The 23243-nt window shown below is 48.8% G+C and overlaps 2 protein-coding genes across 3 annotated transcripts; one reads left to right on the plus strand and one right to left on the minus strand.

Annotated features, from left to right (window-relative positions):
* The first annotated feature begins 2683 nt into the window (after positions 1 to 2683).
* Positions 2684 to 9106, plus strand: ANKLE1 (ankyrin repeat and LEM domain containing 1). The gene is made up of 8 exons (XM_072606525.1): positions 2684 to 2820; positions 3016 to 3168; positions 3502 to 3607; positions 3750 to 5457; positions 5766 to 5931; positions 7261 to 7420; positions 7505 to 7634; positions 7768 to 9106. The coding sequence occupies exons 1-8, from the start codon at positions 2684 to 2686 to the stop codon at positions 7938 to 7940; spliced, it is 2733 nt and encodes a 910-aa protein (XP_072462626.1). The 3' UTR covers positions 7941 to 9106.
* Positions 9107 to 9302: 196 nt separating this feature from the next.
* Positions 9303 to 17479, minus strand: ABHD8 (abhydrolase domain containing 8). 2 transcript variants are annotated; one of them, XM_072601310.1, is made up of 5 exons: positions 17411 to 17479; positions 12141 to 12894; positions 11398 to 11568; positions 11004 to 11220; positions 9303 to 10574 (listed from the first exon to the last, which is right to left on the minus strand). In XM_072601310.1, exons 1-5 carry the CDS (start codon positions 17433 to 17435, stop codon positions 10410 to 10412), a joined length of 1332 nt encoding a protein of 443 aa, XP_072457411.1. In that variant the 5' UTR covers positions 17436 to 17479; the 3' UTR covers positions 9303 to 10409. The 2 variants fall into 2 exon arrangements, with proteins under 2 accessions (XP_072457411.1, XP_072457413.1); XM_072601312.1 differs by having other exon boundaries at positions 16864 to 17475.
* Between the last annotated feature and the right edge of the window lie 5764 nt (positions 17480 to 23243).

Below are 23243 nucleotides of genomic sequence, written 5' to 3' on the forward strand. Positions count from 1 at the left end.
TAGGCCACATTTTAGGAGAAATGGTGTTGAATGAGGATGAGCAGAAGAGGGGAAGAACCAGGATGGGGGAAAAACGATTGGGATCCACGCCATGAGGATGGTTTGAAGAAACGGGATATTTACTCTGGAGAAGAACAGATTTAGAAGGGACATCTCTCTTCATAGATGTGAAGGGCTGGGACATGGAAGGAGGGATCAAACTTCCTTTGTTTGGCCCTAGAGTGCAGCAGGGACAGAATTGTAGGGAGGCTGATTCGTTGTGTGCATCAAGTAGACGTGGAACTACAGGCTATCCAAGGTATTTTCTGTCTCAGATCAGGGCTTGGGGTGTGGAGAAGAAGAGGGGTATTGAGAATATTAGCAGAAAATAGCTACTTCATGCCTAAGAGTGAGACATGCTGACTGCCTTGGGCATGCAGCATTGTACAGTGGGAAGACCACTCACTGGTTCTAGAGTCCGAGGATCTGGGTTCAGATTCCATCTCTGAGGAATGATACCTTGTGACCTTCCCCATGTTATTATCAAGATCATGAGATACTATTCATCAGAGATGGCAGCTAAATTCAGGTCTTCAGACTAGAACCAGTGAGTAATCTTTCTACTGCCTTGGTCTTTGAGCCCTGTTCCAGTTCCACATTCATGGTCCTAAGGCTGAAGTCCAAGTGGACTATATAGAACTTGGGCTTAGAGTGTTGTGGAACTTTCCTCAATCAGATTTTCTCCATGGAAGACCATCATTTAATGAATCAGTGGGATTGAGAATCCCTCATCCTTTATTGGAAATGGAACAAAATTAGTTCTTGTTCCTTGAAGAGACAGCACCAAGACAGTGGGGAACTACAGGGGATATTGAGTTTGGAGAAGAGATGACTTGGGAGGAATTGCTATTGTCTTTAAGTATCTTGAAGGCTATGGCTTTTGAGAGCAGAATTAGCAACAGAGTATAGCTTTCACTTCAATATAAGGGACATCCTGACAAATGGAACTGCTTAAAAGTGGAATGGAGATAGTGACTGTGCCACTAGGTGGCTCAGTAATGTAGCAGGGATAGAAGGGATTCCTGTTCTGGTGGGAGTGGGACTGGAGACATGGGGCTCCCTTTCAAATCAAAGGTCCTGCAACTAAGTGATAACTAAAAATATTTTAGCTTAAACTGCTCAGTGACATGTTCAGAAAATCGGAGATCATGCATACAGTATGAACCTGAGAATTCATGGTGTCCACGACAGTCTTGTGTTCATCCTTCATTGCTGAAGAAGACCATGCCATCAGAGAAATGAGGACATGACTTGCACTTGACTTTGTTTTGAGTGAGGAAGGGCTCTGCAGGTTACCAGCCTCACTTCTCCTCCAGAGCCATCTGAATCCAGTGATCAGATATTCGTCAGGATGACTGGAGATGACCCAGGATGCACTGGAAGACCTTGGGCCCTTTAGGCCAAGGTCTTTGTGGGTACTCACTTAGGGTGAATAGCCCTGTTTAAGAAGTAGCCAGGGCATGGCCCTTTTGATGAGTTCAAGAAAAAGAAAGACATCAGGCTGGGAGGGAACATCTACAGTTCCTATTGATAATCACTCTAAAGCTAGGAGGGTCCAGAAGAGCCCTTAGGCAGGGGCCCATTGGCATCGCAGCTTCAGAGTGCAGTAGGCTTAAGGTTTTGAGAAGGACAGAACAGGACAGGGGAGGGGAAAGGAAAGGAAAGGAGCCAGTAAAACCCAAGTAAACTGGGCATCTTTTGGCCATACAAATTTACTTTCCATTGGAGAGGAGAAGGAAGGGGAGGGGGAGGCAGACAGGAGAGGAGGAGTTGAGTTACCCAGCTTCTTTTAGATGTCCAGTGATAAGGAATTAATTGGAAGCTTTATTGCATCACTAACAGCTCCAGTTATTAGGAAGTTCATTTTTACATTGATTGGTTTGAAACAGTCCCTATGTACCAAGTACGAAATTAGCTGTAAATCTCTGGTCAATCAAGATAGGCAATGGCCAAGTCCTGAAGAAGCATCTACCCCCTCCCCCCTTGCCTGCCTTAGCTGTGTTCTCCATTTCTGGAGACAAATACACTTCTTTGTTTCACTTCAGGCTGACTTCAGCCACTGACCCGCTATTTAACCTTGGGAGGAAAATTGCAAGCCAAAGGGAAGTCCCTAATCAAGTGGCTTGACTAATGCCCCGATGACCACTTCCTAGGGCTGTTGCCAGGAGAATCCAGGAGCCCAGGCCCTTGGCATTCCTGTGTCCCACACCAGTCCCAAACAGCCTGGTAGGACCAGCATCGCTCAAGCCTCCCTATGTAACCTTGGGCAATTCCTTTCCGATCCTATGTCCTCATTCGGGCAGGAAACGAGCATCTCCTAGCACTGGACACACTCTGGGTGGATGCCCAGGGCCTGAAGCAAGGAGAGCTGTCCACTCCTGACCGTTGCGCAGGCCCTAGCCGGCTGCCATTCAGCCCGCCCCACACCTTATCGCCCGGACCCAGGCTCCATCCAGCTGCTTATCTCAGTTGTTCTGGAGCCTGGGTGAAGTAACCCGTGCAGATCCGAGATCTAGGCAGTCACGAATGTGAGGGCACGTCTGGCACCGCCCCCTGCCCTAGGCCCCTGAGCTGCACCGCCAATTGTGGGGCGGCTCGGGCTGCGCAGGCGCACAGAGCAGCGAGGGAAGTTTGAATGGCCGCGATGGGACCGTGGACAGCGGACTGGCCCCAAGACAGCTCGGATGGTCCGGGCTCAGCCGGGTCAGGGAGAGGCACGTGCACGGCCGCCTCGGGGCTGGCGCGGAGGCTTCGAGAGGCGGTGCACGACGGGCAGGCGCGGTGAGGGGCTGGTGCATTCTCCTGAGCTGTCGGGGCTGGGTGTCTTCCTCCCAAAGGAGGGAAGGGCCGGGCAGCTCAGGGCTCTGCGCTCCCTGGGGCCCGGGATCTCGGGGCTCTGATCCCCCTGGGGCCCGGGGCTTGGTTAGGGGTGCTCGGGCCCCGAGCTCCGGGCTGAGGGTGCTTGGTTCCCTGCAGGGAGGTGGAATCGCTGCTACGGCTCGGGGCTGACCCCAACCTGGTGCTGCCGGACGGCGTGGCCGCTGTCCACCTGGCGGCGGGGAGCGAGCGGGACAGCGGTCTGCAGTGTTTGGCTGTGCTGCTGCAGCACGGAGCCGACCCCAATGCCCGGTATTGCGCCAGGACCCTGCGCTCCCCAGGCACCTCCCGACATCCAGGGGCACCCCCCGCCCACACACACACAAGATCTTGGGACCAACCCCTTCTGTGGGGACTAGAAATCCCTGCCTCAGCTTCCCCTTCTCACCAACTCCCATCAGTGCCATTCTCTATAGGTGGGGCCCAGGGAGAAGGGAACAGATGGGCATCACTGCAATCTGACAACCCTTCAAGGATCCCCCCTTCCCCACCAATCTGAAGGAGGGGGCGTGGCCCCTACTGTCAGAAAGCCTCAGGTCTAAGGCCACGGCTTGTGATCTCAGGCTCTAATTGCCCTGTCTCTAGGTCTGAGGATGCCCTGACCCCGGTGCACGTAGCCGCATCCTGGGGCTGTTGCAAGTGCCTGGAGCTCCTTCTGAGGGAAGGAGGTGACCCCGAGCTCCAGGACCAGGTGCCCAGGGGTTTTGGAGGGCTGGCGTTGAGACTTAGGGTTTCTTTAGTGGGGGTGGAGGGTGGGAAGGCAGGTCCTCTAGGATGGGACTGTAGCACCGGGTCCCACAGGGCCGGGAGGATTCTCAAGGCTTTGTTCTTAGGATGGGAATCGAGCGATGGACCTCGCCCTGGAGCAGGGGAACAAGGAGTGTGTTGAGATCCTGACAGAGCATGCTGGTTCGGAGAAATCGCCTCCTGGTCAAGCTCTTTGCAGGGGTGGGGATCAAGGCAACAGCTTCTCATCAGCCCTGAATGGAGATGACCTTGATACTAGCATCTGGGGACTTTCAGATGTGACTTTTAGCCCCAGGCCTCTGGGCAGCATAGTCAGAGCCCATCTGGATGAGAGTGAGGCAGAGAGTGAAGCTCTGGAGACTGGGCACACCCTTCCAAGCCAGACTCTCCCAGTTCATCCTCAGCCCTCACACGTGAAAGGGCTTGGGGTTTACAAACTCTCTGAACCTGACTTCAGCTTCCCTGCACCCTTCTTTCCCCAACCCACTTCCCCACCTTCACCAGCTCCTAGATTGGGTTCTGTGCCCCACTTGGCACTGAATGACATCTCCCCCGACCACAGCTGCCTCTTTCACTCAGGCCCAGGATACTCCTGTGAAGATCAAGATGAAGCAGTCTCCAGCTCTCTCCCTGCTGATACGGGCACTTGCTCTAGTGACTCCTTCCTCACTGCAGAGGAAACCTTTGGCCCTGATGCCCAGGTGCCCAGTGCTGTCCCCTCTAGCCCCATCACCCCAGATGCCACTGGAGTTATACCATCTCAGCTCAGGAAAGGTGGGCGTGGGTCCCAGCCAGGTGGCATGGCAGGGACCAGCCCTACCCAAATAGCACCCTTGGACATGTGTTCCCCAGATAACAAGGTTCCCCAGACATCAGGGCCCCCCAGGAAGGATCTGGCTTACTCAGCCCTGAGGGCTGAGCTCAGAGACATGATACTGAATGCTGAGCACTCCCAGTCCACTCTAGATGAGTCAGGCATGCTGCCAGCCACTATGGACCCTGTGACCCATCTCAATGCTCAGCTGAGGGGACTTGTTCTGGGTCCCCCTCCAGAGACCCAATATTTCTTTACCACTGGGATACCCTGCAAGCCCCAGGGCTTGGTGTCCCACAGTGGTGAAGGTAATAGCTCCTCCCTTTCTGATAAGAGTGTGGAGCAGGGCCCACTCCTGAAGACTCTGCCTAGAAGATTTGGTCCAGGCTCCATGAACAATGAGAGTCCCAGGGGAGAAAAGTACCTAACCCTGGACAGTTTAGAACAGGATAGAGCAGTTCCCCTCACCACCCAGACCAGCAGTTTGGTAGAGGTCCCATTTAATGACTTCTTGACTGATGACAAGACTTCCCAGAGTAGTGAGGATGGGGCTAGCATGTGGCTGACAGAGGATGGTGAAGATGAAGACCACCATGTCCCCCAAGACCTCAGGGCCACCTCCTGCTCGAATTGCATCAGGAAGTCTCCAGAGCCACCTAGGGCACGACCAATCCTGCATCATCGGCTGCTCCCCACAGAGCAATCCCTGCATCCTTCTGGGCCAAAGTCCACAGAATCTCTGCATGCTGATACCGAGGCTGGGCCCAGCTTCTTTGATCAGCATGAGGACACAGTCACAGATGGACAATGTCACCGTCGTCCATCCACACCCTTCCAACCACGAGACCCTTCCACCCTGTCCAACCAAGAGCTGTTGCAGCATCTGCGGGCCCTTGGGGAGAGCCCAGGCCCTGTCACTCCCTTCACCAGACCATACTACCTGAAGCGACTGAAGGAGGGGAGCCCTGGGGGGCCAGCTGGTGAGTTCTCTTCCCTGGGAGGTGATGTGTTTCAATGGGGTTTCTGGGTGGAGAGAAATCCCATGTCCAAGAAACAGAGTCTTGGGGAGTCTTCCCAATTATCCTGGAACCTTAAACTCCCAGAGTGGCTGTTCTGGCTCTGCCAACGATTCACTGTGTGACTGGGCAAGTCTCTTCTGTGGGCCTCTGTTTCCCTTATCAAGGGATTAGTCTAGATAAATACTATCTCCCCCTGTACAGTGAGTACCCCAATGAGGCTATACTCTGACCCCATTTCCTCTCCTAATCTGCACATGGTCCAGTCCCAGCAGGGTACAGCCCAGAGCTGACCCTGGCCCTGCAGACAGGCTGTGTCCCTAATGCCCAGGATGATGAGGATATCCTGGCCCAGCAGTTTGACCAGCCAGATTCAACCCAGAGGTGGCGTGAGGGGATTGTTAAGTCAAGTTTCACCTACTTGCTGCTGGATCCCAGGTATGTAAACCACCAGTAGGGGTATAGGTGAGTATCTTGGTATATAGAGAAAAGAGCCTTGGATGGGTTCAAGCCCTGCCTCTTTCTATGTGATTTCGGGAAAATCTTTTGCCTTCCCTGGATCTTGGTTTCCTCAACTGTAAAATAAAGGTTTGATAGTCAGGTGGCTCAGTGGACAGAGCTCTGGCCTGGAATCAGGAAGACCCAAGTTCAAACCCTGAACCAGTCCCTTCACCTCTATTTGCCTTAATCCATTGGAGTAGGAAATGGCAAACCACTCTAGTGTCTTTGCCAAGAAAACCCCATGGACAGTGTTGGGATGCTTTGGTCTACAGGGTCACAGAGTCAGACAAGACTGGAACAGCAACACAGTCCTTTCCAGTTCTAATGTTCTCATGCTATGTTCTACCCTTTGAAGTTCTAAAGTCCCTCCCAGCTCTAAAAATCTATGTCCCTTCCAGCTCTGACACCCTGTGTTCTAAGGGCACTCCTAGCTCTCCCATACTGTAGTCTATACTCTACTGATCCTTCCAGCTCTGGCATTCACACTGAAGGGCTCTCAAAGGCCATCTAGTACAATTCATAGCTAATAAAATACGTGTAAAGAATAAGTGTTCATAAAACAAAGGGCAAAAAAGGAAATGGAGAAAGCTTTGATATTTACAAATGGAAATGGGAAAACTAGTTGGTTTGTTACAAGAGAGTTCTGTGGGGGTGAGAAAGTCATTGGTAAGTGGCAACGATGTGAAAAAAATCATCAGCAAAGCATTTGTCTTTTTTTTTTTAAAGGTAAGTGGGTTAGCAGCCAGCATGGTGGGAAATGTTAGACCTGCATCCTGCACTGTAAAACCCAGTAAATTCCAGCTTTAAGATATTTAAACATAAGAACTACAAAAAAAAAATGAAAAAAATGAAATAATGTATTTATCTTAATTGTAGAAGGAAAAGGATTTTTTTCCCTCTTAAATAAGAGGAATCATTAGGGACAAGATAGATGTCTTGATATAAAATGTGAACATTCTGTACAACAAAAAGAAATGTTATCAAAATGAAAAGAAAATAGACTGGGAAAAAGTTTGTGGCAAAAATTAATCTGAGATAAAAACTCAACATCTAAAATACACAAGAACCATTAAAAACACATAAAGGTGGCTCCCATTCTTAATAATCAATTAATGATCAGGGCAATGGCGGTGTGGGAATGAAGAGGGTCTGGACATGGATCAGGGGATGATGAACTGGGCGCCAGTAGGTAGTTTAGGAAAAGTGTGGGATAGACCAGCACCATGGGTATCATCTATGTTGTGGGGATGTTTGTTTTTACGCCAGGGTGACCCAAAACCTGCCCTCCCGATGCCACATCTTGAGCCCAGCTGAATGCTTCCGGACCTTTACTCATGCCATCTTCTATGTGGGTAAGGGTACTCGGACTCGGCCATATTCCCACCTCTCCAAGGCTCTGCGCCATCAATGGAACAGGCAAAAGCAGGTGCTGGGACTACAAGAGGGCAAGTGGAAAGGCCTGGAGTGGGACTAAACTGATGGATTTGCAACCTAGTTTCTCTTCCCACAGACTTGCCCCAAGGTGCAGTGCATCCTGGACATTTGGGCAAGCGGCCATGGCGTGGTCTCTCTGCACTGCTTCCAGAACGTCATTGCAGTAGAAGCCTATACACGGGAGGCATGCCTGGTGGATGCCCTTGGTGTGTGTCAGTCACGGCAGCATATGGGACAGGCCCTGCCCCACAAGCCCCCTTTCTTGGGGAAGGCCCTGGGCTTTCCACTGGGGTGGGACAAGTTCCCTCTGTATGGATGTGGGTCTCTTTATCTCCTCAGGGATGCAGGTGCTCTCCAATCAGAAGAAAGGCCACTACTATGGTGTGGTAGCAAGCTGGCCCCTTCATCGGCGCAGACGGCTGGGTGTTCACCTGTTGCATCGGGCTTTGGGCATCTTCCTGGCAGAGGGGGAGAGGCAGCTTCGGCCCCCAGACATCCAAGTTGGTACCTGAGTGGCAGTATTAACCTCTGGATGTCGAAACTGGGCCATGAATGGCTCCATCTCTCCAGATACTGGCCAGGCCTGAGAGACCATCAGACATACAGGTCAGATACTGAGTGGCCCTCAGAAAAGAAGGCTGTCCCCCCAGTCATCTGAGTGGATCTAGCTTCTCCCAGATGTTCAGGCCTGAGGAATCTCTATTCATTTCAGACATTCACCAGCCACAGAAGACAATATTAACAGCCTCCAAGGATACAGGTTCTGAGTTACATATCCAACTATTGGGAGCCACCCCCTCCAAGGCTTTGCTAGGGGCTCAGCTTCCAACAGGTGGTCAGCTCTGATGATTTCAGAGGCCCTTATTTCTGTGCTTTATGCCCCTAACTGCAGCTGGGAGCAGTCAGCTGCAATGTTCCTTGCCAACTGTTCTCTACCTCTTTCTTTGTGGGAATGCCACCCCTGTACTTCAGTAGGGCCAAAGGGTCTCTCCCAGGGGGCTGGGAACCTAGCTACCTCTTCTCTCCCAATTCCTGGCTCTGGGGATACAGGCCTCAGTACTTGCAGATGTCAGTGCTGTTAGGAGCCAAAGGGTTTTCTATAAAGCCTTGTGACATCGATGATGGAGATATTAGCCATAGAATCCTATCATACCAGTGGTGGGAGGGACCCTACCGAGCATCCTCTCCACCCACTTCATTTTATAGGTAGGAAAACTGAGGCCTGGAAAGGGGAATGCCATGCAGCTTGTAAATAAAATAACAGTGCCATGACTCAGATCCAGAGAAGCTAATTCCAAGTCCAGACAGTAAACCCACACGGGGACCTTTTGATTCCTATTTACAGAAACTGGTATGATTTCTTACCCTCAATTTTATCTGTGAAAATCTTGAGTCTCAGAGAGGTTCAATGATCTACCCAAGGCCACATAGCTAGTCCTGTGTCTGGAATTTCGAAGCATGCCTCATTATTCTTTCCAAACTTGACCTTTAGTGAATAAACCGACCCACAATGGCTGTTCTGACCAGTGATTGAAGGGTTAGGGACTAGGGGAGATTGTCCCATATAGGATCGACACAGAAGTGACTGAAGGGTCTTTTATGATGTTCCATCAAATCCCCAAAACATCGATTTAAGTTAAACTTTCTACCAGGAGTCTTAATCTGAGGTCTGGGAACCTTTTTTTCAGGGGGTGGGGTGAGTGGTTAAGTGATTTGCCCAGGGTCACACAGCTACTACTAAGTATCTAAGATGGAATTTGCACTCAAGTCCTCCTGACTCCAGGGCTGGTGCCCTATCCACTATACCACCTAGCTGCCCCAGTCTATGAACTTTTTTTAATGTAATATTTTGAAAATTATTTCAATCTAATTGGTTTCCTTTGTAATCACATCTCTTTTATTTTATGCATGTAAAGACCTGTTTCTTAGAAGGGGCCAGAAGCAGGATCCTGGGTTTGGGTGCTTAGGTTCCATGCCAGGAGCCCAGCTCACAACACACAAGGCCCATGGATGACGCTGATTGTCACATTTATTGGGCTACAGCTTGTGGTCTGCACAATCCACATCTGTCTCCCCCACCCTACCACCGCTTCTATCCCTGCCCCCACAGGCTTCAGTCCCCCTCCCTCAAGCTGAAAAGGGCTTTACAGCTGGGAGGGGCCCCATCAGGTGGGAGCAGGAGTTTCTGGTCAAATAGGGGTGGGAGAGGGGTAGAGGGGGAGGGAGGGAGGAAGGATCCTTCCCTAGGAACAGCAATGCTGATGATGGAGAGGACTCTCACCTTCTAGAAATCAGTCCTCAGCAAAGAGACACACACAAGACAGATGCCCAGTGGGGAGACAAAGGAGGAGACCTTAATACTGAGCACTGGAATGGGGGGTGGGAGGTTTTGTAACATAGAAGGAAGGCGAGTTTCTGTACAAGGTCCTTAAATATAGAGAGGGTGATTTCCAGCTCCCTAGAAATATGGGGATGATATAGCTAGTCCTGCTGGGGGTAACCAGGGGCCACAGCTGAACAGGGGAAGGGTCCCTCCCCCCGCTGCTTTGGCCAGCCTGGGTGGATGTGAAACCCTCCCAGAAAGCCAGACCTGACCTGTCTCCCTCCCAGGAGGGTAGGGGTTTATCCCTAATTTTCCTCAGGCGGTCTGCCTTGGCACCCCTCTCCCCAAATAGCGCCTACAGGTACGCAAAGGAGACAAGCAGGGAAAGGGGATGGGGTTGGGGGGAGGCTTTAGCCCCCTCCTTCAGTGGCCAGTCTGGCCCTGCTGGACAATTCCGAATGCCACTGGGCAGCCCCCCATGGGCGCCTCGATCCCTGGGTGGGGAGGGGCCCCCTCAGCGTGGCTTTCCTCTCCCCCTCCATTAGCCGGAGGGAGGGCAACTATGGCCCTCCCTGAGGCCTGAGGGAAGGCGCTGTCTGTAGCTCCCAGCCTCTTGAAAAGCGCCCCATCGGTCTGTCTGTCCGGCCATCCATCCACTTTATTTCTTCTCAGTGGCACTGGCGTCAGGATGGTCAGGCGGCCCCAGGACCTCTGGCTCCCACAGAAGGAACTCATGGAGCAGGGTGTTGACTGTCTCTGGACATTCTAGCATCACCATGTGGCTGCCCTCATCAATGAGCTTCAGGAAAGCTAAAAGGAGGATCTGGAGGACGCAAGGACAGATATCATTCCACCCAGCCCCCTGCCTCAGGGTGGACCTCTCAAATGGGCCATATTTCCTGAGGGGAGTTAGGCTCCCTCTGAGATCAACACTGAGGGGAAATTCTGCAACTTAACCTTCACACTGAAACAAGTAATTTCTTTTGACTCCCGCAATGTCTGAATAGGGATCCTTTTCTCTTATTCATTTCCGTGTTCACTTACCCAATATCAGCTAAAGATCCAGGATTCTAATCCCTCCTCCCAGGGCTCCATCCCCTCCTCCTTGGCTCCACTGCCTCCCAGGATTCTCACCATGAAATCTAGCCCCTCCCCCAGCTCCAAGCCTGATATTTCTTGGGGCCTTTGTAGCTTGCTCCATTGGTGACTGAGATAGAAAGGGCAGTGCCAGCACCCCTGTCCTGCCCCGTACCTCCGCCATGCGCTGGTCCTCTTCCACAGGCACGAATTTGTCGTGCATACCATGCACCAGCAAGACAGGTACAGTGAGCTCAGCGTGGTAGACCTCATCACCCTCTGGCCAGTATTGTCCACTCATCATGGCCCGAAGGACAAAGGAGGAAACGTTGAAGGCATTGCCTTCCTTCAGCAGCTGTTTCTCCTTGGCTCCCTGACGGGCAAAGCCAGCCCTATGGATGCAAAGGGTTAAGGGGTGGAAATCATTTTGGGGTCTGGGCCTGAACCACTTTTTGGCCATCATGCAACCCTGAAGCCAGGAGTATATCCCCTCAAAGGCCATCCCATGGGCATCATGCCAATATCAGTCAGAAGCTCCCTCCAAAGAGATTGTGGGCCCCAGGTCTCACTTGAGGAAACTCCAGGCCAGGCAAGGTGAGAGGCATCTGAGAACGCAGGTGGGCATATTGAAGATAGAGCAAAGGCTTGGCTCCAGGGCTGTGGGGCCACCACCATTGATCATGATCACTTTATGAACCAGTTCCGGGTACTCGTGGGCCAGGAATGTGCAAAATGAAACCCTGTAGTAGCAAGGAGAGATGGGCTGCTCAACATGACTAAAGAAGAGGCTGGATCCTGGTGAACCCTCCCCTTTTGCTCCCCCAGCATTTGATCTAACCCTTCAGGTTAGAGTTAAATCAATCAACAAGCATTTCAGGGCCAGGAACTTAATGTTAGTCAGTCAATAATTATTAATTAAATAAGTATGCTAAGTGCTAGAGATGCAAAAGAAATAGAAAATAGTCCTTGCTCCCAAGGAGCAGTGGAAATTGGGGGAGAGGGCATGGGCTTAGAAAAGCACCCTGTCAAACTCAGGGCTGGGCTTCAGAGCTGTCACAGGCCAAGGTCTAAGGACAACTGATCCCTTGCCCCAGGAACTCTCAGCCTGCCTCATCACCGCCCTCTCCCCCTTTTCCTAGAAGGAACAGTCTGATCCCTTTCACTTGAAGTCAAGGAACCTGAGGCCGAGAGAGGCAACTTGTCCAAGGTTGCATGACAAATTGGTAACTGAAGAGGGGCTAGAACCACTGTCTCCTCCATCCCTCTCTCCCTCTCTCATCCCTCCCCACCAGCTGCCACCCCTTCACCTCACCCGTAAGAGTGCCCAATGAGCACATTTCGCCTCTTGGCATAGCGTTTGAAGATGGCTCGCATGTCCTCAGCGAGAGCATAGAAAGTGTATGCAGCAGCCACTTGCGGGGCAGAGCTGGCCCCATGTCCTGCCAGGTCTGGAGCCACCACCTCATAGCCCAGGCCAACAAAGAAATCCAGTTGCTCCTTCCAAATGGCCAGGGAGCCACCCACACCATGGATGAAAAAGAGGACTACATCAGCCTGGGCACCCTTGCAACTGGTGACCCGCTTCTCACAGTCGATATTGATGGTACGCTTGGGACGCCGTGCCTTCCGCCGCCGACCAGCAGGCCCTGAGCCTGGGCGGGCCCCTTCTCCTGATGGGCCATTTGCCAATGAGGAAGAAGGTTCAGGCATCTCCAGCTCCAGGGTGGAGGGGGGCTCACCAATACCATTGTACCCTTGCAGGAGGTCAGCTCGGAGCACATCTCCAAGGTTCTCCACCACCAGCTGACCATTGCGATAGACGGTGATGCGCCGTTTGCAGTGAACTAGCCCACCCTGCTCCCCTTCTGGTTGCAATGGTACCGGCGGCTGGTCTCCCACGGGTGGGGGGCGCACATGCTTCACCCGAAGAATTCTCCCTGGCTTTACCTCCACAAAAGTGTAGCCATCACTGGACTCAACGCTTTCCAGAGGACCCACGGCATTGGTTGTTGAGCCCAGGAGGCAGCACATGATGCCATCGGCCACACCGGTCAGCATGGTGTGTCCTGGTGGAAGAGAGGACTTCAGGTAAGGACCTGATTGTGCACTACACAAGATACAAACCGTGGAGTCTTCCACTGAGACTCTTAGACCACGAAGGGACTTCAAACATAGTGTCAGAAAGGCAAAGAACATAGGCTGTCAGAGAGAGGTCCTAGAGCTGGAAAGGACCTTAGAAACCATGTGGTCCAATCCTCTTATTTTCTGGATGAGTAAACTGAGTGCTAGGGCTCTGTGTAAGGTCCTACAGTAAGTCAGTGGCAAAGACAGAGCTGGAAGCTAGGGCTCCTGATTCCCAAGCTAGTACTCTTTCTGATTTGCCACTGGCCTTTGAGGTCCCTTCAGGCTCTGACATTCCTCATTCCATGTTCCAAGGGCTCTCCTAGCTCTGACATGCCATGTTTCATATTCTAAGGGCCTTTTCAGAGCTCTGATATTTTATGATTCTATGATTCTTAATTCTACTAGTTTAAGTTGCTTGGAACTTGATGAACACTCTAGATTAACCCTGGGGAGAGTTGGGGCAATGAAGCTTACCTGATGAAGGTTTATAACCTCTCACCCCAGTCCCACACCCCACAGCTTCTCCCTTTCCTCTCCAACTTTTTGGAACATGAGCAGGAAAGAATTCAATCCCTTTCACACACGCATACACACACACACACACACACGCACACACACACTACTGCCCACTAGCACCTTGTTCTATCGCCTCCTTTGTTAGGAAAGCCCTTACCTAAGTTTCAACTTGTGTTACTTTAAAAAAAAATCTTGTTTTTACAGTGCCTATTTCCACCACCACCTTCTGTATCTCTCCCCTTGCCAATTCCCAGAGAACCATTCTTTATAACAAAAAATTGGGGGAGGGGTATGTTTCAAAGCCCAAAGTTTCTGGGTCCCTGGGGGGAAGGGGAGGTAGGCAGAATATCTCAGCCAGGTCAGAGGTGATAGGTATGGATGGTCCTTTAGCTAAGGCTTGATGTGTTAGTGGAAGCCTTGGAGGGAATTTCCAGGCCAGGGATCAGGGATGGAGTCCAAGCCTGTAGGAAGTACTTTTCATACCAGCCTTTCTTTATCCTGTGGGGGAGTGAGTGTAGGAGCTGGGCTATTCGAGAAAAACAACTAAATAGCCTGATTTAAAAAGTCAAGAAATCTCTGGGCAGAAAGGAAATTCCAGAAGTCACTTTGCTCACTTTGAGTCTTTGCCTCAAAAACAGTATTCTGCCAGGAAAATGGTGGCAGATTCCACTTCATCCTTCAGTTGTCCTTACCCACAGTACAAATATCAGGAAATATTCTTACAAATGCCTGATCACACTGCTTGCTCTCACTTCAGGGGAGATGAATGGGTGGGTAGTGGAACCTCAACTCCACATGTGAGAAGTGGATTGGATTGGGGGATGGGCAGAGGACCCTGCAGTCCTCTGCTTTCTCAAAAAGGTTTAGAGGGACTAGCTAGGGTCAGAGCTCTAGGGACCTTTGAGGGCAAGAGGAATGGAATTCTAAACTCACAGAATGTTAAAGACTGGAAGGGAGAGACCTCAGAAATGGGGAAGAAGGGTGGTGAGGATTGCTCTTTGATGGGGAAGATGATTTGATTTGGGAAGAGATGGGATACAGTAGAAGGACCTGCATCATAGATAGGACGAAGAATAACACTAAACAACACAGTAGATAGGGAAAGGAATGTATTCGTTCACTTGTTCTTTTTTTCATTCCTTAGTTCAACAAATATTAAGTGACTGATGTATACAGAGCAATACTGGAACTGGAGTCAGGAGTCCTGGGTTCCCATTACTATTTGACCTTGAAGTCATTTAACCTGTCTGGGCCTCAGTTTCATCTAGTGTAAAATGAGGAGGTTGAGTTAAATGATCTGCTCCAAGCTCTACATTTAAAATTAAGATCTTATGATTCTAGGTGCTAGGGAAGATACAAAATTTACAAATGTCCTTATGGGACTCACGGTCTAGCATATAGTTATACTATATAATTATATTGCAATATATTACACAAGTATTTTGTTTTGTTTGGTCCAGACCTTGATTTCATTGCTGGAACAAACATCTCTATCCATACAGAACTGATCCTTGGAAAGTTAAAAGTGTGTCAGGGGATGAGGAAGGAGTATGAAGTGGTATTAAATCACTTGCCCAGGGTCACACTGCCCAGTATATTCAGAATTGAGACTTGAATCCAGGTCAGCTCTTTAATCTACTACTTTATACTGCCTCTTGAATATATTGGAGAGAAGCAAACCCCAGGGCTCTCTAAGATCCAAAAGGAAGGTCTGAGCAACCAGGCAGATTTGGAAACGCTTCCTGGAAGAGATGGCATTTGATTGAGTTGGGTTGTAAAGGATAGGCAGAGGGTTCAATAGGGCAGAAAGCGGAAGAAAGAGGCCATTCTGGCCTGGGCAGCTGAAGGAAATTGAATGAATAAAGGCTCAAAGGCAGAAGAGCACAGGCAGGCTTTGAGGGACAGAGCTATCCAATCTGGCTTGAGAATGGCTTGAGTAGGTAATCTAATACTGAAAAGCTCAAGGCAGTGCTACATTTCAGAGGACTTTGCTGTTAGCGGTATGACAGGACAAGATATTAATACAGAGAAAGGAGACAGGTGTGGGTGAGAGACAGGATATGGAAGGGATGTGTATATGGAGTAGGAGGAGGAAAGACTTGAGGTTGTAGGCTTGAATTAAAGACACTGTGATGTAAGGGTATGGGGTGGTGGTGGAATACACTGCTTAGAAGAAAAGGGACTGGAGGACAAGGACTGGGGAGGGATGTGGAGAGAGAAGTACATGGGGTAGGTAGGGGACAAGGAGACGTAAGCAGAGGACAGAGAATAAAGACACAGAGTAAGGGACAGAGGGAGAGGTAGGGAAAAGAGCTGCTGGGGACAGGGGGTTGTTAAGGAGGGGAAGCCCACGTCTGAGACAACGAAGGCGGAGGGACCAGGATGGGGGAGGATAGTGGGAGGACCTGGGCCTTGCATCCCCAGAGGCCTCCTCTTCTGTCTCTCCCCTCAGCCCCAGTCCCCCCCACCCACTGGTAACCACGGTAACAAGGCTGTGGCCCTGCTTGTCTGTTACATAACAGACATCCTTGAGCCTTGGGAAACCTCGCCCGGTCCTAGGGGGGAAGGTCACCCTGCTTATAAAGTGGGGGTATAGCTTAGTTTCCTAGTCCCGGGTCACTTTCTTTCAGTCCATCCTCCCTAAAGCCCAATTGGAATGGAAGTGAACCTCTTCCAGAGCTGCTCTAACCTCTCTGGCAGAGCCTGGGCACAATGAGGGGAGGGAACCGAAAAAGAGACAATCGGAAGCAACGACATCCTTGCTTCTCTCCTTAATGCGGAGGGAGATGCAGCTGAGGCCGAGGATAAGGCCGAGGCAGGGGCAGGAGGGGATCTGGGCTACATCTTCTCCCGCCTGCCTGGGCCTTGGCCCCAATCCTGGACTTGCAATGGTAGCACAAATGGAGGTGGGGGCGAAGAGGAGGAAGCAAATGGCAGGGGCATCTGGGGGCTTCAAGTCACAGATTCTTTCCCTCCCCTCCCCAGCCCTGCGGCTCTGGGATACCCCCCCCCATTTCCCGGGACACCATCATTGATCCCCTGGCCCCCATCTCTGCCTCCTAGTCCCCAGCGTGATCGGGGAAGGTTTCATCTTCACCCCTCCACCTAATCAATCACTCCCCCAAGTCAATCGCTCTCCCATCCCCCATCTCTTTCTTTGGCCCCAAGGGGCCTCCTTCAAGATTCTCTACCCACTGCCACCCCCGCTCGCACATCCCTGCCACCAAGGAGTCCCTAATTCCTTCTGCCACCGCCTCTTTGGCACCCTTTACCCCCTACTGCGGCCCCCAAACCCCTAATCCCTCACCCCCAGCTCCCAAACCCCTCTCATGCGCGCCTCCCCGTCCCAAGCTCCCAAGCCTCTGCATCCCCAGCTGTTAGTCCTTCGGGCTCACCTCATCGGTGGCCCCCGCGGGCCGGAGTTGCAGGCTGCGGGGGACCCAGGAGTCCGGGCACCGACAGCGACATGCAGTCGCTAGCCTCTACATGGTGGCAGGCGCCCGTCGGGGCAAGGCATATACGGCCCTGGCCTGGCTTCTCCCCGTCCCGCTGCCCAGCTGGGGTCGCTGGGGGTCGGGGGACTCGGGACTTGCAGCACTCAACGCGCTTGCATCCCGTAGCCATAGAGAGCGCCTAGGCCCTTTAAATCCCTCCCGGGTGGGAGGAATGGAGTGGGGTGGGGGGGGGGGGGAGAGAAAGAGCGCAGTTTGGGATGGGCAGGCTACCTAGCCAATCCGCAGCCCCAGCAGCTTTGGCCTAGATAGGAGCCAATCAGAAGCGTTGTGGAGGGAAGAGAGGCGGGCACAGGGCAATATCCCCCCCCATTTCTTCCCCCACCCGGGTCCCTCCTATCCAAGGTGCGCTGAGCTGGGCTAGGGTTTTGGAGGCGAGGTCACCAAATCTCACAGCTGGAAGGGACTTCACTTATCCATTTGTCCATACCTTGACAGGAATTCCTTTCTACCATATCCCTGACAAGAGGTCACCTGGTCCCTCAATTGAATAACTCCCTGGATGGGGAGCACACTACCTACTAACGTAGACCTGTTTTCTTTTGGGTAACCCTGATTGTTACATCAAGCTTAAATCTGCCTCCTGGCCGCTTGCACCCACTCCCCCTAGCTGTCCCCTGACCAGCAGACAAGTCCAACCTTTCTTGCACTAGAAAGCCTTTCAAATATTTAAAGACAGCTATCATGCTGTCTCTCTCCATCATCCTGTCCTCCAAACTCCTCCAGGAACCTTCCTCGAGGGAAGTAGCCAGGAGTAATGGACCTTTTTCTTCTAGAAGATCGATGAATTTAGAGTCTCAGTATGTGAGTTGGTGTCCTGGTTCTGCCAAATGACCTTGGACAAGTCAACCCCCTCTCACCATCATTTTACTTCTCTATAAAGCCGGGGTTGGATTAAATGATCTCTTCTCTGGGGAGTCCCACAGCACCACGTCTGTTTCATTCAATTCAATTTAGCAAACCTTTACCCATTAAAGTCAACACATTGATCTTGTGCTAGGCACAAGAAACAGATACAAAGACAAAAACGAAACTATCTGCTCTCAAGAAAATTACCTTGTACTGGTGGGATACAGCCAGAGGTGATCTGGTGGTAAATGCTTTTAACAAACTTCTCTTCTAGGGGAAAAAATGACCAGACATTTTAAAGCTGAATCCACATTATTAACATTTTCTCCCTCACTTTCTTAAGTGCAATTAAAAAAACAATAAACCAATCCCGGAATTTTGTGTCATTTACCTATTTCCAAGACGTAAATGCTCATGCTGGAAACTGAACAATGCGCTCTCCAGCCTGTTCAACTGGCTTCAGCATATGCCTGGATACAGCCACATTTTAAGCAAGTACACAAGTAAATTAATCCAAAGTAGGTTCAGGTTTTTATTTTATTATTTTTTTACATTGCTATCACTTCCTTTCCAATGATTCCCCATTCCTCCAACTCCCTTGTAATAAACAAACCAACACATTAGCAACTCATGACTCATTTGAAACCTGTCTGATACCTTTCAGTTGAGAGAGAGGCCTGTTTCATTATCAGTCTTCTGGAGATACAATTGGTCACTGTGTTGACCAAACTTCTGAAGTATTTTGGTGGTGGTGGATTTTTCCTTTAATACTTTTTGGCTTGCCTTTTGCTTTTATATAATTTACACTTGCTAGCTATAATACTATCAATTTCATTTTCCACTACACCCTTCCCCCCTCTGTTTCCCAGACAGCCACCCCATATTACAAAGAATAAAAAGCAGAAAACAGGTCAGGAAAAATAATCAACACATCAAAAAATGTGACATTCTTTCTTTCTGGAAAGTCCAGATTTTGGCTACGCTGCTTCTGGGAGTTTTTATTTGGGGAATTTCTTTCATGAGATGATCAGTGGATTCTTTTATTTCCATCTTGCCCTTTGATTCTAAGAGATCTGGACAGCTTTTGTATGATTTTAAAAATTTTGATGTCCAGGCTCTTATTTAGGTCATGTCTTTCAGGTAGTTCAATGATCCTTAAATGATCTTTTGTCAATGTTTTCCAGGTCAGTTGTTTTTACTGTAAGGTACCGTACATTTTCTCCTATTTTTTTTTAGTCTTTTCAGTTTATTTCTTGTTGTCTCAGAGTTATTTCTTCTATTTGGTCCATTCTAATTTTCAGGGAGTTTGTTGCTTGGGCAAGGTTTTGTACTTCTTGCTCCAAGCCCTTTCCAAGTCTTTCTTCTGTAACTTTCATTTCTTTTCCAATTTTTTTCCTCTAGCACTTTCATTTCATTTGTAAAATCATTTTTAACTTTTACTTTTTTTAAACTCTCGCTTTATCTCTTTCGGTTTAAACTTATGCCCAAATTGTTTTCTTTCAAGCTTTTCTTTTAGGTTTATATTTTGAGCATAATAGCTTTTTATAGTGGGGATTCTTTTTTGTTTTCTCATTCTTCTAGTCCACTTCTTGGTTCCAAACTTTATGTTAGAGCCAGTCTAGGTTGATGTGTATTCTATGTTCTTGTTGCTGTTTTATTGGGGTAATTGAGTGTTGTGATATGCTAAGATCAAGGACAGCTCAGGCTGGGACCTATAAGCTTTCTGTGTAACACAAATGGTTTGATGCAGAGCAATCACCATATTCCTCTGTGTGAATTTTGCAAGTTCCTAACCTTCATACTTGTGGGCTTTCCCCTACTTGGAGTTTCCATAAACTGCTGCTGGACTCAGCTGCCATTGGACAGCTGGGAAGCTTTACTGGTTCAGAGTGACAGAACTGCAAGTTCTGCTTTAATCTGAGATTCCTTCCCTGGTTATTTCATTCTAAGCTGGACTAGAAGTGGAAACTGAGACCCTTGCTCCACTCAGAATCATGCAGCTGCTACTTGCTTTCCATCAGACTGTGAGCTCCTTGAATGCATGAACTGTTTATTTCTACCTTTCTTTGTATCCTCAGTGCTTAGAATAGTGCCTGGCACATAGTAGGTGCTTAATAAATATAGCTGACTGAATGATTGCTCCTGAACTTGAGTCTTACATAGACTAGGGCCCTGGACCCTAACTTCACCTTGGAACATCTCCCTAAAGTACAAATCCCCTCCTCAGTCTGGCTTCTATCTGCGACCCAGAATTGGGTATGGAACTATAGAGAACTCAGCTGGCATCTATTCCTGTATCCTGCGCAAGTTCAGGCCCCTTTGTACTGAATTTGGAACATTCCCTTGCCCTGGTGCACAACCTCTTGTTGCACTGAAATATTCCTTAAACCCATTTCTCTCTAGATTCCAATTTCAATGACCTTTCTTGCAGACCTTTCTATCTGTCTTCCAATACTGTCCTAAGTGGGAAAAATGACTCACTGTGATTCTTTCTTGGATTTCTGGATCAGAATTCTGTCTTGTGAATTTTCTGGTTCTATTTGGAGGTGGTAGGGGGTGGGGCAGAACTCAGCTGTACTACTTACTACTACTCCACCTCCTTGGCTGTGTCTAATATAGTTTTTTATTGGAGTCTGGGGCCAACTTAGGGGTTTTATTGGAGGAAGCATGTGGTTGCTGAATGGGCTATTTCCTGTTCAGGCAGACATTTTAGCTGGATTTCAGCATTCAGTTTCAATTAGCTTTTTTTAATTGTTTTTTTCCTCTTACATTGTCTTATTGTAGTGTTGGTTTCCACAAAGTGACTTCAAGAGGTAAAGCAGACTAATATACTGTGGCCCCACATAGATGACATGTGAGTTGTGCTACGAGGGTAGTTAGGGATTTTTTTAGGCAGAGGAGAGGAGGGAGGGCGTTATAGTTGTGAAGGACCACTTACATAAAGTGTAAGTGCTGAAGAAGGTAGAATGCTTTGTGTGGAAAACAGCTTGCTGGTCTGTTGGACTGAAATGAAAAGTATGTGGAAGGGAGTTAGATGAAGCAAGTCAGGAATAGCACATGGGAGCCAGATTGGGGAGGACTTTAAATGCTAGATAGAGGAATTTCTTTCTCCTGAATTTAGCACCTCATTACCATTTGACTGTTGAAAATTTACAAAACATCTCAAAATCAATATGTATAAAACCAACCTCATTACATTTTTCCCTCTACTCATGCCTAAGAGGCAGCTAGGTGGTACAGTAGATAGAACTCTTAGATCTGGAGTCAGGAAGACCTGAGTTCAAATTCAACTTTGGTGACGTTGGGCAAGTTAGTTAACCCCATTTGCCTCACTCTCTTCATCTGTAAAAATGAACTGGAGAAGGAAATGACAAACCATTCTGGTATCTTTGCCAAGAAAACCCCAAATGGGGTCACAGAGGGTCAGACAAGACTGAGCAGCAACAGAGGAATTTTTAGTTTATCCTTGAGGAAATAGAGAGTCATTGAAGATGACATGGTCAGATTTGTATTTTAGGAATATGAATTTGGCTGCAGAGTGGAGGATGGACCAGAGAGGAAGGAGTTAGAGACAGGAAGAGCAATTAAGAGGCTGGTATCAAAGTCCAGATGAGAGGTGATAAAACCTCCTGAGTGGAGACAAATGTCCGATTTGAGATGTTGTGAAGGTAGAGTTGACAAGATGTGATAATTGGATATGGGAGGTGGGGGAGGAAGAAGAGCAAAGAATGACTCCAAGTTTCTAAACGTGGGTGAGTAGAAGGATGGTGATGCCTTCAGCAGGAATGAGGAAGTTTGGAGGAATAATCACAGTAATAGCATATTTATATAGCACTCTAAGGTTTGTGAAGTATTTTGTAATTATCTCATTTTATTCTCACAACAATTCTTGGAGGGAGATGCTATTATTATCTCTATTTTACAGATGAGTAAACTGAGGCTGAGAGAGATTAAATGTCTTGCCCAGGGTCACACAGTTAGTAAGTGTCTGAGGTTAGATTTGAACTCAGATCTTCCTGACTCCAGGTCTAGGAGTTCTATGCACTGTACCACCTAGCTGCCTCTTAGGCATGAGTATGGGGGAGATGTAATGAGTTTGGTTTTATTATGCATGTTGATTTTGAGATGTTTGGTTAATATTTAGCAGTTTAATGAGGGGCTAATTTCAGGAGAAAAATTAGGGCTGGATGTATAGATCTGAGAACTGTATAGAGAGAAATAATGACTGAATTGATGAGCTGATGAGGCAGAGTGTATAGAGAGGGAGGAGAAGAAGGTTCATTATAGAGCACTATGAGTGTCTACATTTGGTGGGTGGGAGTGAGATAATAATAATTGCTAGCATTTACACAGTGTTTTAAAGTTTCACTTTTATCTCATTTGATTCTCATTTATGGCCTTGAGAGTAGGTTCTAATATAATCCTCTTTTTACAGATGAGGAGACTGATGTTGAGAGAGGTTAAGATTTGCCTGGAGTCACACAGCTAGTAGATGTCTGAGGTAGAATTTGAACTCAGGACTTCCTGACTCAACAGAGACTTACAAGAGTTGTTTAAGAATCAGGAGGAGAACTGAGGTAAGAACCCTGTCCCGGAAAGTCAAAACAAGAACAGGGGTTGGCCAACAGTGTGAAAAAGCTAAAGGACATTGAATTTCATGCTCATATAGCATGGCAAGCTAGACCTCTCCCCATCCAAGGTACCTTCATCTGGACTCATTCCATCTTGTAAATGTCTGTATTGTTAACCTTATGCTAAGCAGTGCCCAGGACTGAAACAATATGCCAGGTGCACTTATGACCACATAACTAGTGCCTCACTTGTTCTGGATTCGAGTCCTCCCTTAATACAACCTAAATCAGGTCAGGTTTTTGGCTATCAAATTACCCGGTCTCTAAATGGGTCTTGGAATACTGTGGTTGACAGGAGGAAGGATAGGAAAGTCTGTGTGACCTCTGTGTGGCTAAGCAGGGCTGCACTGGGGAGCCCAGTTACCTGGGTGGCTTTCCCAAGATGTGTGTGCTTGTGTTTGCCTATGTGATGTATGGTCCCAGGAAAGTCTCCTGCATGGGCTGTACATGGCTTACATCAAATGACACAGGCAATAATGATTCTATCACAAATTATTAATATCTACATCCTTATAGATAAGTAAGACCTAGTCCCTACCCTCATAGGGCATAGCAAGGGGGCATATGACATATACAAAAATATATAATCACTATACACAATGTAACCCATGGCTCATTTCACAAGACAGTCTTAGTAGAGAATGATTAGTCTATGCCTGCATGAGGGGTGGAAATGGGGAGAGCTTCAGAGAGGAGAGATCCTGGTTTTTCTTACCCCCAGTCTTGTAAAAGGGCACATGCGGCTGATTGGGGAAAGGTCCCTGGAGGAAAAGAAAGACTCGG

The sequence above is a fragment of the Notamacropus eugenii genome, chromosome 4 (assembly GCF_028372415.1).
Source record: "Notamacropus eugenii isolate mMacEug1 chromosome 4, mMacEug1.pri_v2, whole genome shotgun sequence".
Lineage (NCBI taxonomy): Eukaryota > Metazoa > Chordata > Mammalia > Diprotodontia > Macropodidae > Notamacropus > Notamacropus eugenii.

What these genes read in the sequence shown, in the direction of transcription:
- ANKLE1 (XM_072606525.1), top strand. Translation starts at nt 2,684, where the DNA reads ATGGGACCGTGGACAGCGGACTGGCCCCAAGACAGCTCGGATGGTCCG. An exon ending in AATGGAACAGGCAAAAGCAG is followed by an intron (nt 7,421 to 7,504) that starts GTGCTGGGACTA and finishes CTCTTCCCACAG; the next exon opens with ACTTGCCCCAAGGTGCAGTG. An exon ending in ATGCCTGGTGGATGCCCTTG is followed by an intron (nt 7,635 to 7,767) that starts GTGTGTGTCAGT and finishes TTATCTCCTCAG; the next exon opens with GGATGCAGGTGCTCTCCAAT.
- ABHD8 (XM_072601310.1), bottom strand. Translation starts at nt 17,435, where the DNA reads ATGGTAGAAAGGAATTCCTGTCAAG. An exon ending in CTCATTGGGCACTCTTACGG is followed by an intron (nt 11,569 to 12,140) that starts GTGAGGTGAAGG and finishes TTGCTACTACAG; the next exon opens with GGTTTCATTTTGCACATTCC. An exon ending in CTGGCCTGGAGTTTCCTCAA is followed by an intron (nt 11,221 to 11,397) that starts GTGAGACCTGGG and finishes TTGCATCCATAG; the next exon opens with GGCTGGCTTTGCCCGTCAGG.